Source organism: Candida margitis (genome assembly GCF_024628925.1).
Source record: "Candida margitis strain CBS 14175 chromosome Unknown scaffold75, whole genome shotgun sequence".
Taxonomy (NCBI): Eukaryota; Fungi; Ascomycota; class Pichiomycetes; order Serinales; family Debaryomycetaceae; genus Lodderomyces; species Lodderomyces margitis.
The window spans coordinates 26,364-49,842 of record NW_026261880.1 but is presented as its reverse complement, the minus strand read 5'-3'; the positions used below and the strand labels follow the sequence as shown (position 1 = coordinate 49,842).

Genomic DNA, 23,479 nt, shown 5'->3' with positions numbered 1-23,479 from the left:
CCTCAAAAGTAAATGGTCCTAAAGGTCTCCTAGCTTCACCATCTCTCCATGTAAACAAATTGGTATTGGATACACTTTGTTTTTCCAAACCTTGTAAGTCGATTAACATATTGATTGATCTAATTCGAGTCAGTTGGTCACTCGTACAGCTCCATTCAATACTCCAAGCTCAAACATAACCTTCCCACAATCATCCACTCCACTTGGAATAAACACCTACTAGAAATGCTTTTATTCTAACATGTTTGGTGTTTAAATTAACTGTCTCCATATTTATTGGATGCCGCCTGGTGTGCCAGGACATGTCAAAATTTTTCTCGGTCTTTGACTCCAAAATTGGCACCTGAATGTGATATGGTATTGCTTAGAGATCCTCCAATTTTCATGCAGCTATGTAGTAGGTATCATTGGAGTGTTACAACTGCTATTTAATAAGGATACTTTATCAGATTGTAATGCTTTTAGTCGGTTTCTTAATTAGTTGAAACTTTTGTCACTCATTTTGTAAGCTTTATTTTAGAGTACAATATTTGTCTTTTGGAAAACGTCATCGAAAAAAACTATTGCTGACTTTTGGAGAGATAAACCCTGAATCATAAGAAAATGAATGCACTGTGGTTGCACGTAAAGAAGGCAGTTATGTACACGTCAGCACCTGAAATGCAGAATCTATACTTTTGCACCCTCTTCTCCCTGAAGTTTCGTTACTTTAGAGACTCTAATTTCAATATCTATTTATCCCTCAAACCAAGAATCTGTCGTTTTATTCTCACATTCATAATAATTGCCCCTACTTTTCGTGGGAAAGTTTTCCTTGTCCAACCAGTTGACCTTCACACATAGCTCCCTTCAGAATATCACCACTCCAGCAAACATCCCACCACTTCACGAGCAATTGAGGCAGCCAACCACCTTTTCCCCCAGTAGTTCTATCGGTTATATTTTACTAAGTTTGTCCTCTTCGTCCTGAGTTATTTCTCTACACTGACCACTTACGTGCTTTAATAAATCTTCAACCACCCAATCTAAATCTGACTTTAATTCTACGCCGTTTCCTATTATGCTGATAGTGTTCAAATGTGAATCCAAGTGAGGGTAGCTTCCCAATTTAACAACCCCATCTCCACATTTCTTATTGCATTCTGTTTGCAAGTTACCAAGATATGGAGCCAAATGACTCTCCCCAGTCTTTGTCACAACATATCTCCTTATTAATTTTGCCGAATCGAGTCTTGAGTCCAAATATGATTGAATTGTGGGCAAGCACTGGACAAACAATTGTGGAACACCTGGCAATATAAAAACCTTTTCATCAATAACAACTATTGGGAACCACATTTTGTCATCAATATATATCTTCTCAACCTGAGTCCTAGAATCAGTGGAAGTTGTAGGCAAAGTTGCCATTCTATAAAATGCATCCAATTGCTCTTTATCCAATTTCGCCAAGTATTCCTTACGAAGGGATTGCATCCGTTCCACCACCTCCTGGTCAAGCCTATACTCCAACTTGAAGTAGTCGCTGATAGCCTCATATGTGATGTCGTCGTGCGTGCTACCTAGGCCTCCAGAAGTAACAAGGAAATCGACGTTATCTTGGGTTAGTAGGTTATGCATAGATGTTTTGATATCTTGGGCATCATCCCCGCAGACTGTTGTTCTCTTTAATGGAATAGAGAGGTCGTTAAAGCAAAACCTGGCAAAGTTGTACGAATTGGAATCCATGATTTTCCCATTCAATATTTCATCACCAATGATTAAGCATCCTGCAGATTTGACAGGCTGGTAAGATAACTTCATGACTCTAAATTTGCAACTAGAACTGCTCAATTGCCTGATGAATGTTCTCATGCGTTAAGAGAACAGAATCAAAGATAAATAAAAAAAACAAGCGAAAAAACAATCGAGAAAAAAGTANTTCCCATTCAATATTTCATCACCAATGATTAAGCATCCTGCAGATTTGACAGGCTGGTAAGATAATGTCATGACTCTAAATTTGCAACTAGAACTGCTCAATTGCCTGATGAATGTTCTCATGCGTTAAGAGAACAGAATCAAAGATAAATAAAAAAAAACAAGCGAACAAACAATCGAGAAAAAAGTGCATTCATGGTATTGAACAATGCGCAATCGTGGGGAGGTCCCAGTAAGTTCAACTGAAATGAATGCGGAGTTCTATTCATCTAATGATCAATCGGAAGTTTCATCTAACCGTTTCTTTCCCAAGCAGTAGTGACGAGGGGCTACCCTGACAATGAAAGATTTTTTACAAACGACAGCGTAGGCCGTAAGAAGAAGTTGGGCTCTAGGTAAAATTGAAGCGAGAGCTTTTAAAAAGGGAGGTTATTAACAGTGCTCTTTTCAGCTGGAGGTAACCTACATTGCAGCCACTATCACAGTATGTGCCTCGGGTTATGTTGAGCATTTCCAGTGCTAGTGATATATATATATGAAGAAAGTTGAACTGAAAGGGGGAATCGAATGCACATTGCTTGGTTACCATTAATTCCTTCAAACTCGACCCCTATAAACAAGCTCTTGAGAAGCAAAACAAGTGAGGTGTAACGAAAGGGGTATATTTGATTACAATACTCCTATTCGAAAACCACCAAAGTAGATTTGAAACACTCTGTGATAAATCTAGATGCAAACACTACACGATGAAATAAGAGGTCGTGTGCCACACTAAAATTAAGGTGTGGCTTTTGCCATACTTAAAAAAGTAGTGCAATAAGGAACAAACCCGTTATTCGCATTCAACGTTTGTTCTTAATTCCCTCCCCACACATACACACACGACCTTCTATTTTTCTCCTATTGTTGTTACTAAACAACAAATTAAGAATAAAAAATAAAAAGAAAAGAAATTAAAATAAATTAAAATTCAATTTTTTTTTTTTTTTTTTTTTTTTTTTATAAAAATTGTTTCAATTTCTTCGTCAACATCATTTGTTAATAAGCACGACCTACCAAGAGCCCTCTCTTTACCCAGAAACCTACTACACCCACTTTGATACTGTTCTTTTGTTTTTTCCACTTTTCATTTTCCTACCCTCACTCACATATCACTCCTAGTTGAAAAGAATTCAACTTTACCATATATCCCCTTACCCAGTTGTTCTTTGTTCTTTTATTATCCCATCCCGTTTTTATTGCCTTGACCAATGGGAAATAGCCCGTCCAAAGATGAACCCCTACCGAAGTCGTCATCCTCATCAAATTCAAACAATGGAGGCAGCTCCAACTCAGGTACAAGTGGAGGTACCGACTTAGATCCTGATGAGATGGCCCTGGCGCTATCTCAACTAAACATTAGAAAACAGAAACAAAACCAACAACAGAAAGCTTCTATAGCAAAGAGTGTACATGCGACATCTCCAGCCATTGAAATTAAGAGCAAGGGGAAGAGGCGTCGCGGCAGCCAGTATTTGAATGTTCCTGATTCTCGACAAAAAGGAGCCATGGCACATTCTCCTAATAGGTCCACTGGACTCAAATCACAAGGCAAGACACCTGCATTAGAGGATTACCCTCGAGAACAAGATTTTGATTTGGAGATTGGACTTTCGATGGCTAAACTTTTAAAGAACCAGCACGATGTAGCGTCATCGGTGGAATCGCTGGATGTTTCTGTTGCTTCGCCAGTATTTACAACGTCTGGTACCGATATGAAGGAAGACGAACTGCTCCTGTCTTCAGGCTCGAGCCCTGGAACTTCTATCGCAGCAAAGAGTTTGGCAAACATTGAAGGGTCCCCCTTGGTGTCAAAGTTGGATTCAATAGCTGAAAGCAGATCGTTGGAGTCATCTCCCGAGCCACGACAACTTTCACAGGAAAATTTGAAAAAGTTTGACAAGGTTACATCGATTGCCTCTCTGAAACACCAATCAAGCACCTCAACATCCTTATCAAGCTCACCACCATTAATTCCAAGCAACAAGAAGTTGTCCATTGATATTGATAGTGTCATTGAACGGTTGTTGTCAACCAAGAAACGCTCGTCCTCACGCAAGTCAAAAGATGCGTTGCACGTTGATGCTGAGGAGATTAGGTACATTTTGGGTAAAAGTAGACAAATCTTTTTGGAGCAACCCAACTTATTGAGACTATCTCCTCCAGTAAAAGTTGTTGGTGACATCCATGGACAATTTCATGATCTCATTCGAATTTTCAACTGTTGTGGGTATCCGCCTTATTCAAACTACCTCTTTATGGGTGATTACGTTGATCGTGGAGAAAAGTCTTTGGAAACAATTTTGTTACTATTATGCTATAAAATCAAGTATCCCGAAAACTTTTTCATGTTGAGAGGAAACCATGAGTCAGCAAACATTACAAAAATTTACGGGTTTTACGATGAATGCAAAAGAAGATTGAAGTCCCCCCGGATGTGGAAAACCTTTATTGATGTTTTCAACACTTTGCCGGTAGCAGCAATCATCAATGATAAGATCTTCTGTGTCCATGGAGGATTGTCACCCGAGCTCAATGATTTATCCCAGATTGAGGATATCAAGAGACCGACTGATGTCCCTGACAAGGGATTGTTGGCGGACTTGCTATGGTCTGATCCTGACCCTCTGATTAAAAACTTTTCGCTAACAAATTGGCCTAAAAATGACCGAGGAGTATCCTATTGTTTTGGAAAGAAGCATGTTGACTACTTTTGTTCGAAGTTCAAATTGGATCTTATCGTTAGGGGCCATATGGTTGTTGAAGATGGGTATGAGTTTTTCAACAAGAGAAAACTTGTAACCGTATTTAGTGCTCCAAACTATTGTGGAGAATTCAACAATTTTGGAGCAATAATGAGCGTCAATAAGCACTTGTATTGCTCATTTGAATTGATCAAGCCGTCTTAAGCTTATATAACTGTATACTATTATATTAAATTAGTTGTGTGTCTTATATTAAACGTGTTTCTATATACATTTGTCACCAACTCTTCTTCTTCTACTTCTTGTTCTTTTTGGAACCAGCAATAAACCCACTGACCTTTTTAGTGAACTTGCTATACCTCAACAAGTAGTAAAGACACATACAAAAGCTCAAATTGAAAATAATGTAGGCAAAGAAAAACCCAATGTTTCTCCATCTGTAAGAGAACTTGGCTCCAATGGTTAACAAGTATTGATCAGCATCGGTGAATGAACAGTATCCGCAATCTGAATTGGCAGACGGGTTATTGATGTACCCTCCAGATCTTTGCACAAATGCTTCAGCAAATTCTCCACACGTTTTCCCTGTTGGAGGATTAAAGAATGCCATTTCCTTGTCATTGCATCTAATTTTTCGGCGATGCAAGAATGATGAGACCAAGTTTTGCACGAAATATGTGTATGGTGACAACTTGTACATGAAAGTCCAAAATCCCGGCATCAAAGAGACTGGCTGCACAATACCCGAGAAAGCAACAATAAACGTGTATAAAAAGGAAACAAGAACAGCAGCACTTTGCAAATCAGGAGCAATATAAAGCACCATCAACCCGAACGAGACCGCAAAGCCTTGAACAAATACTCCTTGAGTGAAATAAAACATACCCGACTGCGAGGCCGTGGTAGCTGCTTGTGTCGGGAAATAAACAGAAACAAACATAATTGCACCTCCAATCAACAAGTACGGCATTTCATTGATTGCTTGACACAAAATCATTAATGACCAATGATAAGTATTTGACAACTTTTCTCGAACCTCAAACAAATCCCTACCATTGATAGCCTTTTCTTGTATTTGATTAATGACAGGAGCCGAGACAACCACAGTCAAAAATGAACAAAACATACCATTTTGGGCTCCGGTCTTTGTGTGTTTTAATCCAAAAAATGTAAATCCAATGAACAAACCGGCTATTGTCATCAAAAAGATCTTTGCCATAACGTAATCAGGATCACGGAAAAACGTCAAGGCATTTCTATGCAAGACATATCTAAACTGGTAAAATAATGAAGTAGCATACTTGTGGTGCAACTGTTTCTCCTCCTCTGGGCTTAAGTCGGAAGGTTTCTTTTCCAACTCTTTGATCAAATTGTCCAATTTTTCATCTTCGCTTGTCTTTTCGGAGGAGTTTTGCCAGATTTCAAACCAATCCTCTTCGATTGTAGCAGTTGCACCAGCACCAATAGCCTCTAATATGTACTCTGCTGGGTTTTCTGTCTCGTCACAGTGTCTAGCTCCATTCCTCTCAAAGTAGTCGAGTATTGTTGTAGACTTGTCACCAATCTCTCCAAAATAAACTGTTTGTCCTCCCTTTCTCAAAAGCAACAACCTGTCGAATTCTTCAAATAACGTAGCGGAAGGTTGATGGATGGTGCATAGTATGGATTGACCAGCGTTGGCCAAATCTCTCAACAACTTGACAATTGCCCATGCTGATTGTGAATCCAAACCAGACGTAGGTTCATCAAGGAATAATAATAACGATGGCTTGGCAACTAATTCGACCCCAATTGAAAGTTTTTTTCTTTGTTCAACATTGAGCCCGTTTCCCGATCTTCCCACCACTGCGTCTGCATAAAGACTCATATCCAAAACATCAATAATCTTTTCAACGTAGTCCAATTTTTCTTCATCGCTCACATCATTTGATCTTCTTAGTCTAGCAGCAAACTGCAATGACTCTCTAACTGTTACTTCGGAAACGTGAATATCCTGTTGCTGAACATATCCGGTTCTTCTACTGAATGAAGTATCAAGAGGTTTACCATTAACCAACATATCACCAGTAATAGTTCCAAAGTCAATTCTTTGGGCCAAGGTATTCAACAAGGTTGTTTTTCCAGCACCCGATTCCCCCATTAAAGCCGTCAATGTTCCTGGTATGCAATAACCACTTACGTCATCCAAAAGCTTTCTTTCTTGTCCATCATAAGGAATGACATAATCCACATTCTTCCAAAGGAAAATATCCTTGACTCTCAAGTCCGAATCATTTGCATTGACTTTAACCTCTCTATCATCTAAATCATTCATAGCTGGGCCCTCTTCTATGTCACCAGCTTGTTTTTCTGCCGGTAAAGCAATCTTGTTGGGTATTTTGCCTCTCAAGTATAGAAGTTTATCTCCACCACCAGTTATGGGTTTGATATATTCAGTTCCCAACGCATTGATAGTTAAAAAAAATGCCATAAATCCAATCATGATTCCAAAGTTTCTCCACACGTGGGTAAAGCTATATGTGTATGCAGTTTTCAAATAATCGTCTCCCAAAATCCAGTCTTGACCAGCCTTGGACCCAAGAAATGCGCAAGCTTGCTCACCACTATCCAAGTTTTCATAACCGGGACCATTTGGCGTGAGGTACTGGCCCATACACTGCATATGTCTTCCATGGAATTCAGATGCAACGATTGCCTCGAATGCGTACAACACGGGATTGATGTATGAAATCCATTTAAACCAAGGGTGCATAGAAGGACGCTGGATCATATATGATGAATACATTAAAGATGCCATCATCAACACACCTCCCAATGCATTCGCACCAGCGACTGACTTGTTTATAGAAGCCACAGCTTTGAATAATGCTCCCATGGTCAAATGGAGTAAAATAACAAACAAGAAGCAAATGAAAAACTTTCCCGGTTCCCTAGCCAAGTTGGACAAAAAGTACAAAATAATGACAAAGAATATATTGACAAGAATACTGATGGGGATTGAAGTGACAAAATTGGAAAGGGCATCGGCTGAAGGATGATACATTGAATAATTCTTTTGCTTCATCAAGATTGGACGACTGCTAAACGAAGCCGAAATTTCAGCCAACCCCATCAATGCCATAAACAACACGGCGAAAAATACAACTCCACCACGTGAAAATGCACCAATAACTGTCTCGGGTGTGTTGTAGTACAACGAGCCGGCAACAAACGCTTGACTAACCCCGGCTCCAATAAGGGTAATGGTGTACGCCTTGTCACCCCAAATTTGCTGTGCACTCCTTATAGAACATAACTTCAATTGGTGCAAGTAAGAAATGGTGTAAGGAGATTTTTTTCTGGCCCCCTTCATTTTTTCCTGTTGAATTGACTTGTAGTACATTTGTCTCGTTTCATCAGCATCTATCGAGTTATTGTAGTCCAGAATCTCCTTGAGCAACAGTTTATACTCATTGGATCTCAACCAGTAAGCCTCAAACTCCTCTGCCGTTTGAGGTACTTTGTTTTCCCATCCTGGTTTGGCAAATCTTCCTATGGGGTCCGTAAGAGCGGTTAAAAACTCAGCGGTCGTTTGTCTTGGTGGACACTCCCATCCCATATCTTCAAAATATTTCTTTGCTGTCCTGGCAGATCCAAAGTAGATTTGTCTTCCGTGGTAAAGAACAGTTACCTTGTCAAAACATTCGTAAATATTCTCTCCAGCTTGGTAAATCGAGACAAAAGCAGTGGTTCTCAAAATGTCAGTCGAGGTTCGTATAGCACGGGCAAATTCTAAAGCCGTAGATGCGTCCAATCCCCTGGTGGCATTATCCCAACAATATATTGATCCATTACATGCCAAAGCTTCCGCTATTGACACTCTTTTTCTCTCTCCACCAGATACACCGCGAACAAAATCGTTACCAACTTTGGTATGATATGCATGCCTCAAACCAAATACAGTTGCTAAAAGTTCCTTTTTGGCGTTAACAAACTGTTCTCTTGACACTCCATTCAACCTCATCTTTGGGGTTTTGCAACCAATGGCAAATGACAATGTTTGATCCACCGTCAAGTGTGGGAAGTGAACGTCCAACTCAGGGTTGTAAACCAAGTCGTTTTTGTAGTTGTTAAGCATTTCTTGTTGAGTCAAACCATCGTATCTAATGTCTCCTTCAACGCCCTTATACAAGTCGAAATCGGTGCCCGTCAAGGACTTTAAAAAGGTTGTACACCCAGCACCTGGTCTACCCAACACCAAAACCATTTCCCCTGGTTTGGCAAACCCATTCAAATGGTTCAATATTGTCTTTTTCGGTGTCTTCATTTTCGATACTGCTTGTTGTATACCACCAATAGGACCTTTAAGTAAATCAAGTACCGTGGGTACAATGGCAAACGATTCGTCATTTCCGTAAACGCAAAGATCTTGAAAAGAGATTCCACTGCATCTCATTGCCAACCCTTGCTTTTTAGCAAAATAGACAAAATTCGATAAAATTCGAAGAAGGCTGAACTCCTCCATCTTCATAGTAAACTCTCCATCTTTGTTGGTGATTTGTCGGGATATGTGTTTTGAAAGGGAGTCTAGTTGAGTGTTGGAGTCTTTATTGGACAAAGCAGTAATAGTCCTCACCAAATGCAACCTCCTGCTTTCTTCATTATTATCGTCGTAATCTTCTTCATAACCAAGAACTGAGTCTGTCCGTTTCAAGGGTTTATCATTTGCTTTTTCATCTCCATGACTATGGTGACCTGTATAATCTTCTATTGATGAAGTAGAAGCAGACGTGGAGTTTGATTCCATCTTTTGTTTTTAGCTTTTGCTGCTGATTGATATTGTTAAAAAAGAAGAAGAAAAAAACACACTGGTTGTGAACTTCGAAATCAGGTGCAATTGGAATGTGGAGGTAAGCTAGTTGGGAAGGTAATGGCTTGGATGTGTGTATCAGTAAGTGAGAAGATTAAGTGGTATTACTAGGGAGTATCTGTTGAGAAGTTGAGAAGTTGACTAGGTATAACGGATAATGATGTGCAGTTGTATCTGTATTTATAGATACACAATATGTAACCTCCGTCATCATCATCATTATATGCATCTTGCCTGTCTTCAGCAAAATTGAAAATAAGAAAAAGCCTATTTTTTTGGATGTATTTTTTTATAACACAAAGCATAGTACACTCTTTAGTAATAAAATAGTAAAACGAAAAAGAAGAAAACATATATTATTACTTTGGGGAGTATAAGCCGCACTTTGCTAGTAATATTTTATTTTTTTCTTTCCTTCGGTTTACGGAGGTATTAACTCCGTATTCACCAAGCTTCTTTTTCTTTTCTCCGTAGATTCTTTTAATCCCTACTACTGTTGTTAGCGTCTAAACTCCGTACTTCCATCCAACATCCTTCTCAATCGAATGGTCAATATTACACTAGCCACAAGTCCAAAGTCCTTTTAATAAAGCTACATCTTCTCCCTTCTCTTTGTTTATATGCTCCTTGCCCCTTCATTAACCTGGCTCTAGAAGCTCTCCCGCACTCTCTCCTTGCTACGACGTTCACTTTAATATTACTAACATTACTAATGTATTTTTGCTTTTTAAGGTTTGTCTTGATACCTCGATCCGTCTATCGTTCCGGTTCTTCCTAGTACTAAAAGTACATATCTACCCAAAACATAATCCTAGCTCTTGGGATAAAGCAAAACGTATTGTCTAAGTCTACAGCACCTTCTGCAACACCCTCAATTGGAGGTTAAAGAGAAGTTTACAGTTTTACAGTAAGAAAGCACATGCAGGTGCCAATTTCGAGGTCAGAGGCAGAGAAAAATTTTGACATGTCCCGGCTCTCCAGGTGGCATCTAATTTTTTTGGACTTGTGCAGGGAAGGGGTAAGGACTGATAGGGAAGGACTGTAGGACTGTAGCATCGTGTATATGCTATATGTCGAAGGCGTTGCTGCAAAAGAGATAAAAAGATAAAAAGTTTTAGTCTAAAATTAAGCAAAAAAAAGTATAAACAAAAACTGATCCATGAACTATTGTAAAAAGATTCTTTTAATATGCAAAATTATCATTGACTAATTCATCTAAAAAGAGGGCACTTACATAGCAAATAGAATCGCTTAATTTGTCAATGAAATATTCGATTTCACAGATAATATTCAAAAAGAAGATTGTAATGGTGCAACTTCATGTCAGAAGGAAATAGGGTAATAGGGTAAATAATTATCCCTTCTACTCTAGCCCATCCAGCCAAATAAATACCCCAAATTGCTACCAAATTGGTCAAAGATTTTTATTTGGGTGTGATTTTCAATTGTACGATTTAATTTCCATATTTTGGTTGGAGAAGACCGATTAGATCTAAGATATGCATGTGATTTTCCCCGCATTATGCAACCATCGTATGCTTCTACAGAGATATAGATTGGTAAGAACCTTCTTTACTTGTATGTTTAGTAGTTTGTAATATATTAATGCTTGTTGTGTAAAACAATCTACAACTTACAGTAATAGCAGTGCGACATAACTATTGGTATACCAAAACGACATAATTATTCATACTATTCGTACTATTCAATGCGACATAATCAACTCAGAGGGAAAAGACTAAGCAAAGAAAGTCACTTAATATCCTTGACTTATTATTCCCTGCTTGAGAAAAACTAATGTTTCAAAGAGCAACCATGCTATATGGTGGAGGAAGACAAAGAAAGCAAGAAGAGGTTGTATGATTGCAGTTTATGTTTCTTACTTATAGATTGACAAGTGATCTCTAATGAATAAATAAAAAATGGAATCACTGTTAGACAATAATACAAATGCATATCTCTTTTTTGGACAGAATATACTATTCACATGTTTTCAAAATACAGAGTCCTGCTCTCCCTCTCTCGACATCTAGCTCAATCCTTTTTATCAACAGTTTCCTTTTTAAACAAAGGCGCAACCTCCCTTATAAACTACCACTATATCTTCGTTTCAAATGGGGCGATGAAGAGCCATTCAAGATGAATCCATTCTTGTCGTACACTTGCTCAGTCTGATTCTGTCTCAGCTCAGGATGTAGTTTGTACTTGCCATCATCCCCTCCCAATTCACTTATCGGTTCATCATCATCTTCATCATCATCATCATCATCGTCATAGAATTCAACGTCATCCTCCTCTTCCTGGTCAGCATCACCATCATCATCACCACCACCATCATCATCATCATCATCATCATCATCGTATTCTTCTCCATCATCCAGTACATAATCATCCAAGGATTCACAATCAGCTGAGCTTCCATCCTCCTTCCGCACCATTTCTCGCCCTTTACCCACTCCCCTACTTTTTTCTTTGATGTAATGTACTGGTTGCTCATCGCCTTGGTTATAATGGGTATTTTTCCCCATCAAATCAATCAATTGGCAGTAATATAAATCCAACACATCTTTGGCTTGTCCTATATTGGTGCAAATTGACCCAGTGGTCTTGTTGAGAACTTGTTTTCCCGGTACACACCGCCAATCAACTCTATTTAAGAAATCCAATTCCAAGCAGTTCAATTCACCAATAGCCACACCTCCAACTTTAGCATAATGGTCATTGGTGTAAAAGAAATCCTCCAATGATTTCTGGGCAATCATAGTGGCCACCAACAAAAACCGATGAACCGTCCATGAATTTAGAGTGAAAAATGGTTGGTATTGGTGGGATAAAAGATCAATATAATAAATAGTCGTTAGCAAAATCGCCGGATTGAAATTGTTAAACTTTGTAAGACGAGAAAGATAAGTCAATGTTGATATTGCTGGTGGTGTACGTGAGTGGTATCGAGTCAATAGACTATTGGAAGATTGACCACCTGTTGACGTTGTTGACGCTGCTGAAGTTGTGGATGCTGTGGATGCTGTTGATGTTGACGTCGATGGTGGATTGGAAATCGAGCTAGGCACCGATTTATCATTCAATGTGATCAAAGATTGCAACATTCTTGATATGAGGTCTATTAGAAAGTCAATAGGACAATCCATAAATTCCAACGGTAGTTGATGAGTTATATGAGACGCAGGTTGCTTCTTTTTTTGTAGTTCCAAAACTGATTGTTTAGCTGGGTGATCAGTAGTAGTGCTGGTAGTGGTAGTGGTTGATGTTTTTGTTGCTGCAGTTATTGGAACTTCGTTTGTAGGTTCCGATTGAGAAACATTTCGGCGTTGAAGTCTGGGACTAATCTTGCTCAAATATTGCTTGTAATCCCTGTCATTATCAACTTTCCTGTTTGAGTTGAGGTATCTTTGATAAATTTCAAGCGATTTCACTTTTCGTTGCTTTTCAATCGTTTTAAAATATAGTTGCTGATCATTTAACGTTGTTTGAATTTCTAATGACTTGATATATTGGGCTAAAAAAGTGTCATCCCCAGTGACAAGACGTCTCTTTTCATCAAGAGTTGTACTTGTCGAAATTCCTCCCCCTTTGTTCATATTTCTAATATTCTCAGATGATGTTAATCCATTACGCAGCGGGTTTCGAGACGAGGTGTGGTTTGAATGTAATTTATCGTGATTGGGATCGGTTTTTGACGAAGGAGTAGTTTGTCTGAATGCCAGTCGATATACGTTCTGGTAGTGTCTGCTACAACCACTGATATTACTACTGCCCTCACCATATTTGCTCAAAGATCCAGCTGAGCCCGTGGGGCTGGATGTTGGCGTCACTTGAGTTGTTGAAGGCGCAGACATCATCATAGTGGAGCTGATTTGTTGTTGTGGTTGTGGTGGTGTTGTTTTCAAATGCGAATGGGTGAAAGAATCTGCTGCTATATCATCTATTAGGAGGAGAAAACTGGTTTAGGAAAATTTTGATCAAATGTTATATATGTCTTGCTGTGTAAGACACGGTTGTTCTTGGTTCTTAGTTGAAAAGAAGAACAAGAAGAGTAAATGGTTGATTGTTTAATTTTTTTTTCCTTCTTTTTTCTTTTGGTGTGTGTCAGTCAGTTTAGTCAGTGTGGGTGTGTCTATGTCAAAGCTTTTTGCGCTAATATAATTTATGATTTATATACCAAATGATGATCAGTAACTAAAACTGGTATACATAACACTTTCTTTAGTGAATCTGTATATGATGCAAAAGTGGACGGATAAGTGTATGTTAATATCTCAGAGTGAACTTTGTCTGTATATACGACAGAAAGAAATATCTGTATACTTATATAATTTTGTATTGTACTACATATGCAGTTAGAGTTAAACTTACTGTGTACAAGGAAGAGGAAGGTGGGAAATACCGAGAGCTTTAATTTCTAATACGACATAGCATAGCACAAGACAACCCATTTCATTCCATCCCATCTCTTCACCCATGTGTGTGTTCTGGTGAAAGTAACTCTGTACAAAGGAATGTACTCTATCTCTTCTTTTAAGATAGCTATACCAAAAAGATTGACTAGAGACAGGAAATGGTTTCTTCCCCTCTCCTTTCCACCATATCCCATTGTGGAATAAATAATAGTAATAACAATAGCAATATTAATAGTAATAGCAATTGTAATTAGTAACAAAAGAAGAGCTTATGGTAGGTGTATGGGTTTAAAGTATGTGAGGTGAATGGTGGGGTCCACGTGCGCATCTAAAATCAATTTATTTTTTTTTTTTTTAAATTGCATTTAACACCAAAAACACAATTTACATATTAAGGACAAAGTAAAACTTATATGTACTACTTTGTTTCTGTTTATTCTCTTTGTGAAGAGTAAGAAAGAAACCTTCTCTTGTGTTAAATTTGTTCTATTGTGTAGTAGTAGTAGTAGTAGTAGTAGTAGTAGCAGTAATTGTTGTTGTTGTTATTATTGTTGGTAAAGAGTATTGAAATGCTGAAAGATCCCCTTAGTGATGTTAAAGATTACAAGGAAGGATACTAACTCATCTTATTCGAACACACACTCTCTTTCTTGATGCATAACCGTACCACTAAGTCTCTGTGCTTTACAATCTGTTCCTTCAATAAACAAATAGACGGGAAACAATAACAGTGGAGTGTGTTTTGTTGGTGTGACATTTGCTTATCAAAATGGTGTTACACTAAACCACACGCAATAAAAAGTGACACAAACCCACGATATATAGAACGAAATAACTGCAACACACTCCACGTGGGTAGGGAGTTTTTGGTCTTTTGATATTATATCACCACACATAAAAAGAGAAAGACAACAGTAACCAAGAACAACAAACTTTCAATACCAACCTTAGACACATATATATATCCAATGTGTAAAGGTAAAGATAACGCTTTTGGCAAAAGAAAAAAAAAACACTCTGAAACAATTTACTACTACTAATACGTACTGACAGATATGTGGGACTTGGTAATTGATTCACTTTCGAGTTTAACCGGGTGACTCTAGAAGGTGAGACAGCCCCATTGGAAGCGTGCTTTAGTTACAGTGACTACAATGAAGCGTTCCATCTAAATGAGAGTGAAGTTGACAACTTGCAATCCCACATGGAATGGGATAGTGTGGATGTAGATAATTAGCTCTGAACAGGAAGAAACTTGTAAACGTAAAAGGGCTCCACACAGGTGAGGATTTGATTATAAGTCGATACCTGTTTTTCTTTCCAAAATAGGCAAGTCAGGATGTAGAAATTGTTAGAATACCAGTAACTACAAAAAGGTTTTAGTGTGTGGTGGTGCGTCTCGTTGAAAACAAAATATTTTGCAACACTTTTTTAAACTCATCAATACCAAACTCAATACCGAATTCAGATCTGACTTCACACTTTGAAACTCGGTACTAGTATGCTGTCCAATCCGGGTGAGACATCATTTTTCATCGCTAGTGCACCTGAACCACTGGGTATTTATGAGTTGGTTAAGAAAATGCTTAGCTATAATTTTGCCGATAGAGTACAGATATGTTTCCTTGTGGCCTTGTTTCATCACCTTTGGTGCTTTTTCAAGTTTTGTAAACCGACCACAATATGGGATCATAATTCAGATTTGAAGCAAACAAATGATATTGATGATTCAAAAGAGGCCAATGGACAGAATGGACAGATTGGACATTCCGATCCAAATCAACTTGACTCACTGCAACAATCTTCACCACTTTCAACAGTTGAACAACCACAAGCTAGCACCAATGTTTCCAGGAATTATGAACCCCACCTTGCCGCAGAACCTAAAGCCATAACAGTCAAAGTTTCGAGGAATACGCCATTGAAATCCAGTCAAATCAATGCTATTGAGCCAGAGATTGTTTTAAGTAAGAACCATAGAGTTGCTACACCCGTAGTGGAGGGTTCACTGCAAGAATATTTTGGGAATCGTATTTTGGGGGAGGAGGAGGGGAGGGGGCCTCCTCATGTTACCGATGATGCTCAATCTAAAGTCCAAAGCAATATTTCAAGACACCAAGCATCTGACGAGACCAGTCATCACGCCACATTGGCTGTGGTGAATGACCGTAACCATGAGGATTACAGCAAGAAACCTATTTCGGAGTTGAAAAAAGGACCTAAGCTGTCCCTTTTAAGAACTGTTGATAATATCACTGAAGCTGAAGAATTAATGTCGGCTTCAAATAAGAACCTTGTTGAGAAGACAAATAAAGACACCGGTCCGATCAAAGAATTTTGCAAATATATTGGAGATTTTTATAGGGGAAAACCAACTAACAAGAAAATGAAATTTGGTCTTGCCTTTCTTCGCTTGCTATTTTGTTTGATGAGACCTCTTGCTTATTCGGTATTGCTTTTTTTTTTGTGTTTCATTTTTTTGGAAGTAGCTGCTTCGTGTCACTCTCTCAAAGATAAGATCATTTGATACGAAATCCAATCCTATAACGTATTGGGCGTTGATATTTCTATTTCCAAAGTTACTAGTTTGATTAAGTGGAGTGCTATATACTAAAAAATCAATTATAACAGCTATTAATATGACACACTTCTCTACTTTTTCCTCGATGAACATCACCAGTTGACGAGAGGGGGGGGGGGGAATATTGTACAAAGATCGAGCAAGTAAATATTCCCAGAGTCACGTTGAAAATTGTATATTATAACTTCACACTGACTGTCAGCTCAAATGGTGTTTGAACCTATTTTTGGAAAGTAATTGCTTTACTGACTCCTTACCTGATATAAGCTTATTGTGATTCCTCTCCCACAGGTATTGAAACCAAGTGCCGAGACATTGAGCAAGTGTTGACGGCTTCGCGGTGGAGTCATACACAATGGCCCTTTTAATATAACCAACAACAACAAACGTATCCTGAATGTCAATCCTCCAAACATGTCTGATATGCGTAAACTGATATGTTTCAAAGAAATGTTTGTCAACCTTAACTTGGATATGACAGTTAATGTTCTTGAATGGCAACAACCTTGCAACCTTTTCAAAATCCAACTTTCCAAAGCATAAATCAAGTTCTATTACGTTGGGCATTTTGCGAAGTAGCAGACCAAGATCATTGACGGTAGTGCTGGGGTTAAAATAGTGTAAAGCGAATACCTGCACCTTGCTAATTTCGAATAATCCAGTGACCCACTCTGTGGGAAAATCAGCTGGGAATTTTGTGCTCACTACTCCGCCTACACTGTTTTCAACCAAATTCAAGTATATTCGCAATTCTTTAGGCCGCAAACTTTTACTCAGAAATGAATAATGAGTCTTCATTTCCATAAACTCATCCACAGACATGCTAAGTTCCAAGTTTTCAATCAATTCAAAGTGACTTTGAGCAGATTTCTTGGCTATTGACATCAAAACCTTATCCCCAGTAAACCAAATCTTGGCTAATTTCGTCAATACGTAATCATAATGAAATTTCGAATGGTGAATAAAGGTCGCGTTCTTGCCGTCTGTAGATAAATCCCAATCACAATAATGACACCATAGAAAAACAAACAGTCGATCATTGCCTGGCCAAAGATGAAGTTTAAACAATAGTTTGTAATATTCTTGAACCAAGTGCCCAACTGCCTCAATGTCAAAAATGACGTATTTCTTATAATATTTGGCTTCAACATAATGCCCAGCTTTGATAAATACTCTATAGCGAAGTTTATCATTCATTTTTGCGACGCACGCTTTTGCTGTTTCAAAGCTTCGTCCATACTTGTTCAAAATTTTGCCTGATACTGTTACGCTCAGTGGCCAAAATTCTTTGGTGGGTACAGCGCCGTATCCGCTATCCCCTAATATTCTATACAGTTTAACCTGAGGCAATAAATTTAACCATGGAACAATGATCTCAGTGGGAAGATCTATAAGGTAATCTTCAATGGGGAGGACTCTAGTAAGGATTTCAATGGGCAAGTCTGAAAGGTTCATGATGGTTCTAGGGTGAGGTAGTGGGAAGTGGGAAGTGGGAAGTGGGTCGATAGATCTAAAATCTTAGCATCGCGAAGCTTGGGTTATATTACCAGATCGTGGTCAATTTAAGGAAACAACAAGGGACGGGCACAAAAACGAAACTGGCCTTTAACTTTGTTAATGATTCCCTCTAGTTCATGAATACCGAAGAATCTTAATTATAGCTTGTGTTGTCCCGTGCATTTCCGGGGGGGGGGGGTCTTCCTTCAATGTTTGTAAATGGGCGTCTTTCTGGTCACTTTCTCATCATCACATCATGAATCAACACTTTTCTCTTGAAATTGTGGCATTCCACTGTATTGGAGGTTCCATAAACGTAATGCAATGTAATCAACCACTTGACAACCCTGGAGCATTCTTTTAGAATTTCCCTTCGATCTTTGGTCTCGTTCGTTAGTATAATAACGTCTACCTTGAAGTTATCAAGACTTCTGTAAACATGCCAAAGACCATATACTGTATTGTTTAGAGTCGAGGTCTTTCTAGAGTGCAACTCCTTGTTACAAAACCTGATGAACAAGAACGGGACGATTTTTGACTTAAGAAAATGACCGCAAAAACTCTGAGAGAGGACAGCAGAAAATGACTAAGCTCAAACAAAAAAAAAATGATTTGATATTATTTCATACTTTTAATCTAATTGCCCCAATTCTTCAGAATCAGGCTCAATTAGGTCAGAGGTGTGGAAATTCTTTTGGGTAATGTTGTAGTTTGAAAATTTATGTCGCATTGGTTTGAAAAATTATGTCGCACCGGTTTGAAAAATAAATGTCGCGTTGGTATGAATTATTATGTCGCGGTAGTATGAATAAAAAATAAAAAGACTGTACACACACGAAACAAAAACAAATTTCAAATTAATTAGCTGGGAGTTGAAGGTTTTTTTTTTATTTTTTTGGGGGAACTACATTGATGTAAATGCAATATCCCATTGCCCCCCCCCCCTCCACACGGCAGCCTTTTTCCCTTTTCTCAGCTCTTTTCTACTCTTTTGCAGCTTCCATTTTCATTGACAATTCTTACTGATATTCTCTTCGAACCTCTTGGATTAGCTTGAACGGTGAAAATAATTCTCCTCTTGTATTAGGTACAGGAAGATAGGCAGACAAGGATAGGAGCAAAGCGTCTACTAAAAATTGAATACTATTGTCTTTTCTCCTGCTGTGTTCGGCTCAGGTTTCGGAGATGAACGTTTAAGAAAATCGATAATAGCTTGCAACTGAAGAATAGTATTTTTCACACGTTCGAAAACAAAGAAAACTGTCAGCTCAGTTACACCCATTGCCCTGACATACTTGGTCAATACACCATTCTTTTTAGGAGGAATGTAAAGAGGCTGTCCGTCATCATCGACAATCGGGGCTTCCGAAAGATCTCTTTGGGGGAGGAGGCTTCAGACTATTTAATGAACCAGAAAGAACAAGATCTGGATCCAATGGATACAAGCCAGCTCGTTTCCACAGGTACAAAATAATTGATGCTTTCAGAGCACTCTCTCTGGCCTTGTCATAAGAAAGAGCAAGTTGTGCCTTCTTTTTGAGTTACTTGTGATGCTTCTCCTTCTTGGTTTCCTTACGAGTTTTCAAACGGCAAAATTTATTCTCGACTTGAACAAACGTCTTTTGTTCAAGAGGTTGTAGCAAGATATGACTGGTATTTAAGGGCATTAGTAGTGGTACAATGCTATTCTGCTCCATTCTGTTCTTGAAGAGAGCACTAGTATGACACTTGTGACTATCCATAACAATTCCAACCTTCCTACCGTTGATGAATCTATTGCAGCCGGTATGTGGTATGAAAGCTTCTTCTAACCACTTCACAGCAAGCAAATAATTAATATAGCCTGTTTTGCTACTAGGGTATTCAAAGTCGGGGATGTTGCTGATGGGTGTCCAATGTTTATGGAGATCGACACCCTTGAATATAAACATTGGCTTCATTTTTCACCCAACATGTTAACACGCTCTATAATGGTTACATACTCAGTCCCAACATCGTGTGCAACCCTTCGATTTGTTTCACCACGAGGCAAAATTGGAAAAACACGGTTAAAATTCTTGACAATGTTCAAGTTTATTTCATCAAAGTTGTATATGTCTTCCCTATTTTATGTTGTGCTCCTCGGTGGTAGCTATAAACTTTTCAAACCAAGCACTTACATTCTCAACATTGCAGGATTTTATCCAAACTGCATACAGGGAATCTTACTGTCTGTATTCAATCTTCGGGTGGCATTTCTTAACACCTTTGAGCCATCCACGAGTCACTGTTTGTAGATCTTTCGTGCAGCTCAAAATATAGTCTGCATAGTACATTGCATCTTTTGTAGTTGCTACTTGGCCGCACTTGCCCAATAACTTTAATTTATCGGCTATAGTCAGACTTGCAGGAGCTGACAATAATCTTTGAGAATGAAAGTTAACTTTGCCCTTTTTTGGAGGTTTCATTCTTTTTTGTATTGTTAGTAATGCTACTTTATACTTTTCCAGAACTTGTTGCAAGGTTACCTCTTTACCCCCGATTTACAAACATTATACACAATTGCCGCCTTCTGTTTGGGTACCTTTTCAAGTGCTCTGAGTGGCTTGCGGTTCATTATTTGGCGTAGACGTGTGTGATTTTCATGTTTTTAATAGTAAATTTGAAGAGATTATTCAACTACAAAAGCTATTCCCATCTACTTCCGTAGTTATGGAATATACAATAACCTAATTTTGCAATTAATTGTGTCCTATGTCTAACTACACCATATGTTTCCAACTATTTTTTCTAAAGATTTTGCATTAATATATACTCAATATATTACTACGTTTTTTAAAGAATATTCACAGACAGTAAAGTAACTTATGCTTTAAAACAAACGAAAGATGTGGACATCACCTTACACGCTCAACCTTCTTCTTTCTACTGTATCTTTTCTCTCTCTACAGTGTCCTATGTCTAGTGTAGTCTATCCCCCTAAGACAAAATATTGGCTGTTAGCTGTCACTCTTTTTTGCCGCAACGCCTTCGTCATATAGCATATACATGATGATACAGTCCCACAGTCCTTCCCTCCTCCTGGAGAGCCGGGACATGTCAAAATTTTTGGCTGGGACATTATTCTCCGAAAAGGCACCTGCACGTGCTCCATCAATTTTTGGAAGACACTGCGACCCATAAAATCTTCTCTACAGGAGCTATTACAACTAAAGTCAGGGTGAGAGATGGGATGCCACAAGAGTTAAAGAATATCATACAATCATTCAAATATGATGGCCAAGACCCAGAAATTGACATCAAGTTGAAAAATGCCAGAGTCAGCAAGAAACCATCTGTGAAACGGAATTCAAGTCCTAAAAAGACGATAAAACAGGTTGTAACTGATACTACCGACTTACCTGATTTGCGTCAATCTTTAGGCTCCAACTTGACTGTATTGTTCATAGGATTCAATCCAGGGGTTCAATCATCAATACAACAACATCATTACGCCCACCACTCAAATTTATTTTGGAAATTGTTCAATCAATCAAAACTATTGGAGAAAACAGTGGCAGGAAAGAAGAAAGATGGGGTTATCAATAATGAAACCGATAACAATGATCATTTACGCAGTCTACTCGATAATGGATGCTCGGCTAAGGATGATTTCGATTTGATACATTATGACATAGGATTTACTGATTTGGCTTTACGATGCACAGCAACAGCAGCTGAATTGACCACCGAGGAGAAATTGCACAATATTCCGCGTCTATTGCAAGAGATAAACTCGAGTCATCCTGAAAACGTGGTATTAATTGGTAAGGGTATATGGGAGGTGTTTGTCAAGTACTATATTTCTGAATTGGGGATGAAGTTCAAGTTGAACAAAGACAATTTTCAATGGGGTAAACTCAAACTTGGAGCTGATAAACAGTACAACAGAATAATTGAACAACTACTTGCACAAATACCTCCTGAAACTTCTGTTTACGTATTTCCAAGTACATCTGGATTAGTTGCAAGTATGTCTTTTCAAGAAAAGTTGAATCTTTGGCAAAGTCTAGCAAATAATATACAACATTGAAATAAACATATGCTATTTCTCTCTTTCTCTCTCTCTCCTCTCCTCCATATATATACACGGCCACAATACTTTCCCCTAAGACCAAAAGTATTTAAATCCAAGATTTAGGTCACGATAATACCCATCTATCCTCTCCTCGTTACTGCTAAACTCTCCCAACTCGCCGAAATTTTTAACAAAAACCTCGTCAACAAATGATTTCATTGCTGTACATTGTTCAACATTATAACAATCTTGATAATGCAACACTTTGAACCCATCAGTTTGTAAATTCTTACAGCCACGCATATCATTTTGTTGTTTAAAGCAAGGATATTGAAACATGTTTCGAATGGTGGAAAATTGTTGATAACATTGATGTAAATGATACTCAATTTCAGCACAATTGATAGATACTGCCTTGTGTATTTGATTAGTAACTTTGAATTCTTCAAATTGAAACACTTCGTCGTCCGTCATTGGTGGGAGTTTATAAAGTTTATTTCGAACTTGTTTATCATGGGGTAAAGCATCGAATTTGGATGCTTCCGTTGGTCCAAATTGTTTAGATTCAGTATTTTCTTTGAGGAGAAAAGCTCTTAGTTCGGTCGGTAGACCCTCACCTAACGAACCGTTACCAGAAGTACCACTATTGGTGCTCGTGAAAGGCCACATATATTAAATTGAATTATACTTTTCAAAACACTGGGCAGGCTGTTTAGCAAAATTGGCTTTCCTTAAACCTGGCCCCTTTACAAAACTTTCCAAGTGTATTCCGCGGCGTCGGTGTAAATGAATACAGCTTCAATTCAAGAATCTGTCAGTGGCGGAAGTACGAGGATTCGGTAGGTCTTTATAAAATGATTTTTTTTATTTTTTATTTTTTATTTTTTATTTTTTATTTTCACTTGTACTAGCAGACACTCTTTCGCAGCAACGCCCTCGTCAAACAGCATATACAGATGCTTCAGTCCTACATTCCTACATTTCTACAGACCGACAGTCCTTCCCTCCTCCTGGGGTCACGTAGAGGGTGTTCACTAAGTACAGGAGACACACTCAGCTGCTCCGAGAGACTCATTGCAGGAGAGCATATCAAACAAGGTTGTCACACCTTCTGTTGAATTAGAAACAACGCTGAATTGGGACATGTAAAAATATTTTGAGCCCCCCATGTAAGTTTAGTAGGTGCACCATTTTATCGAGTACGATACCATACGAATTTCTAGGTAGTTGCTATATAGATGGAGAGATGTTTGGGCCAACCAGGAAAGTTTTAGCTGTTTTCACGTGACTTAAACACTTGGTAGTACATCAGGAGCAAAATGTAAACAACAACAAATTTCAGAAACCAAAGTCTCATCACGATTTCGTAGCTGACAGTACAACTCACGACACAACTGCGATAAATTTATTAACCGAGCAGAGTACTTTCGTTTTAGG

At 38.4% G+C, this 23,479-nt stretch overlaps 8 protein-coding genes across 8 annotated transcripts; 3 read left to right on the top strand and 5 right to left on the bottom strand. All coding sequences in view use genetic code 12, as the record gives it.

Moving 5' to 3' along the window:
- Positions 1-936: 936 nt before the first annotated feature.
- CANMA_004215 (uncharacterized protein) lies at positions 937-1,800 on the bottom strand (the record flags this gene model as incomplete). The annotated part of the gene is made up of 1 exon (XM_051816470.1): positions 937-1,800. The coding sequence occupies one exon, from the start codon at positions 1,798-1,800 to the stop codon at positions 937-939; it is 864 nt and encodes a 287-aa protein (XP_051670203.1).
- A 1,367-nt stretch (positions 1,801-3,167) lies between these two features.
- SAL6 (Sal6p) lies at positions 3,168-4,865 on the top strand (the record flags this gene model as incomplete). The annotated part of the gene is made up of 1 exon (XM_051816469.1): positions 3,168-4,865. The coding sequence occupies one exon, from the start codon at positions 3,168-3,170 to the stop codon at positions 4,863-4,865; it is 1,698 nt and encodes a 565-aa protein (XP_051670202.1).
- A 91-nt stretch (positions 4,866-4,956) lies between these two features.
- Positions 4,957-9,447, bottom strand: SNQ2 (ATP-binding cassette transporter; the record flags this gene model as incomplete). Its single annotated transcript, XM_051816467.1, has 1 exon — positions 4,957-9,447. One exon carries the CDS (start codon positions 9,445-9,447, stop codon positions 4,957-4,959), a length of 4,491 nt encoding a protein of 1,496 aa, XP_051670201.1.
- A 2,147-nt stretch (positions 9,448-11,594) lies between these two features.
- On the bottom strand, positions 11,595-13,373 carry CANMA_004212 (PHO80; the record flags this gene model as incomplete). The annotated part of the gene is made up of 1 exon (XM_051816466.1): positions 11,595-13,373. The coding sequence occupies one exon, from the start codon at positions 13,371-13,373 to the stop codon at positions 11,595-11,597; it is 1,779 nt and encodes a 592-aa protein (XP_051670200.1).
- Positions 13,374-15,429: 2,056 nt separating this feature from the next.
- CANMA_004211 (uncharacterized protein) lies at positions 15,430-16,455 on the top strand (the record flags this gene model as incomplete). The annotated part of the gene is made up of 1 exon (XM_051816465.1): positions 15,430-16,455. One exon carries the CDS (start codon positions 15,430-15,432, stop codon positions 16,453-16,455), a length of 1,026 nt encoding a protein of 341 aa, XP_051670199.1.
- A 252-nt stretch (positions 16,456-16,707) lies between these two features.
- On the bottom strand, positions 16,708-17,964 carry CANMA_004210 (uncharacterized protein; the record flags this gene model as incomplete). Its single annotated transcript, XM_051816464.1, has 1 exon — positions 16,708-17,964. The coding sequence occupies one exon, from the start codon at positions 17,962-17,964 to the stop codon at positions 16,708-16,710; it is 1,257 nt and encodes a 418-aa protein (XP_051670198.1).
- Positions 17,965-21,217: 3,253 nt separating this feature from the next.
- CANMA_004209 (uncharacterized protein) lies at positions 21,218-22,057 on the top strand (the record flags this gene model as incomplete). Its single annotated transcript, XM_051816463.1, has 1 exon — positions 21,218-22,057. The coding sequence occupies one exon, from the start codon at positions 21,218-21,220 to the stop codon at positions 22,055-22,057; it is 840 nt and encodes a 279-aa protein (XP_051670197.1).
- Positions 22,058-22,132: 75 nt separating this feature from the next.
- Positions 22,133-22,711, bottom strand: CANMA_004208 (uncharacterized protein; the record flags this gene model as incomplete). The annotated part of the gene is made up of 1 exon (XM_051816462.1): positions 22,133-22,711. The coding sequence occupies one exon, from the start codon at positions 22,709-22,711 to the stop codon at positions 22,133-22,135; it is 579 nt and encodes a 192-aa protein (XP_051670196.1).
- Between the last annotated feature and the right edge of the window lie 768 nt (positions 22,712-23,479).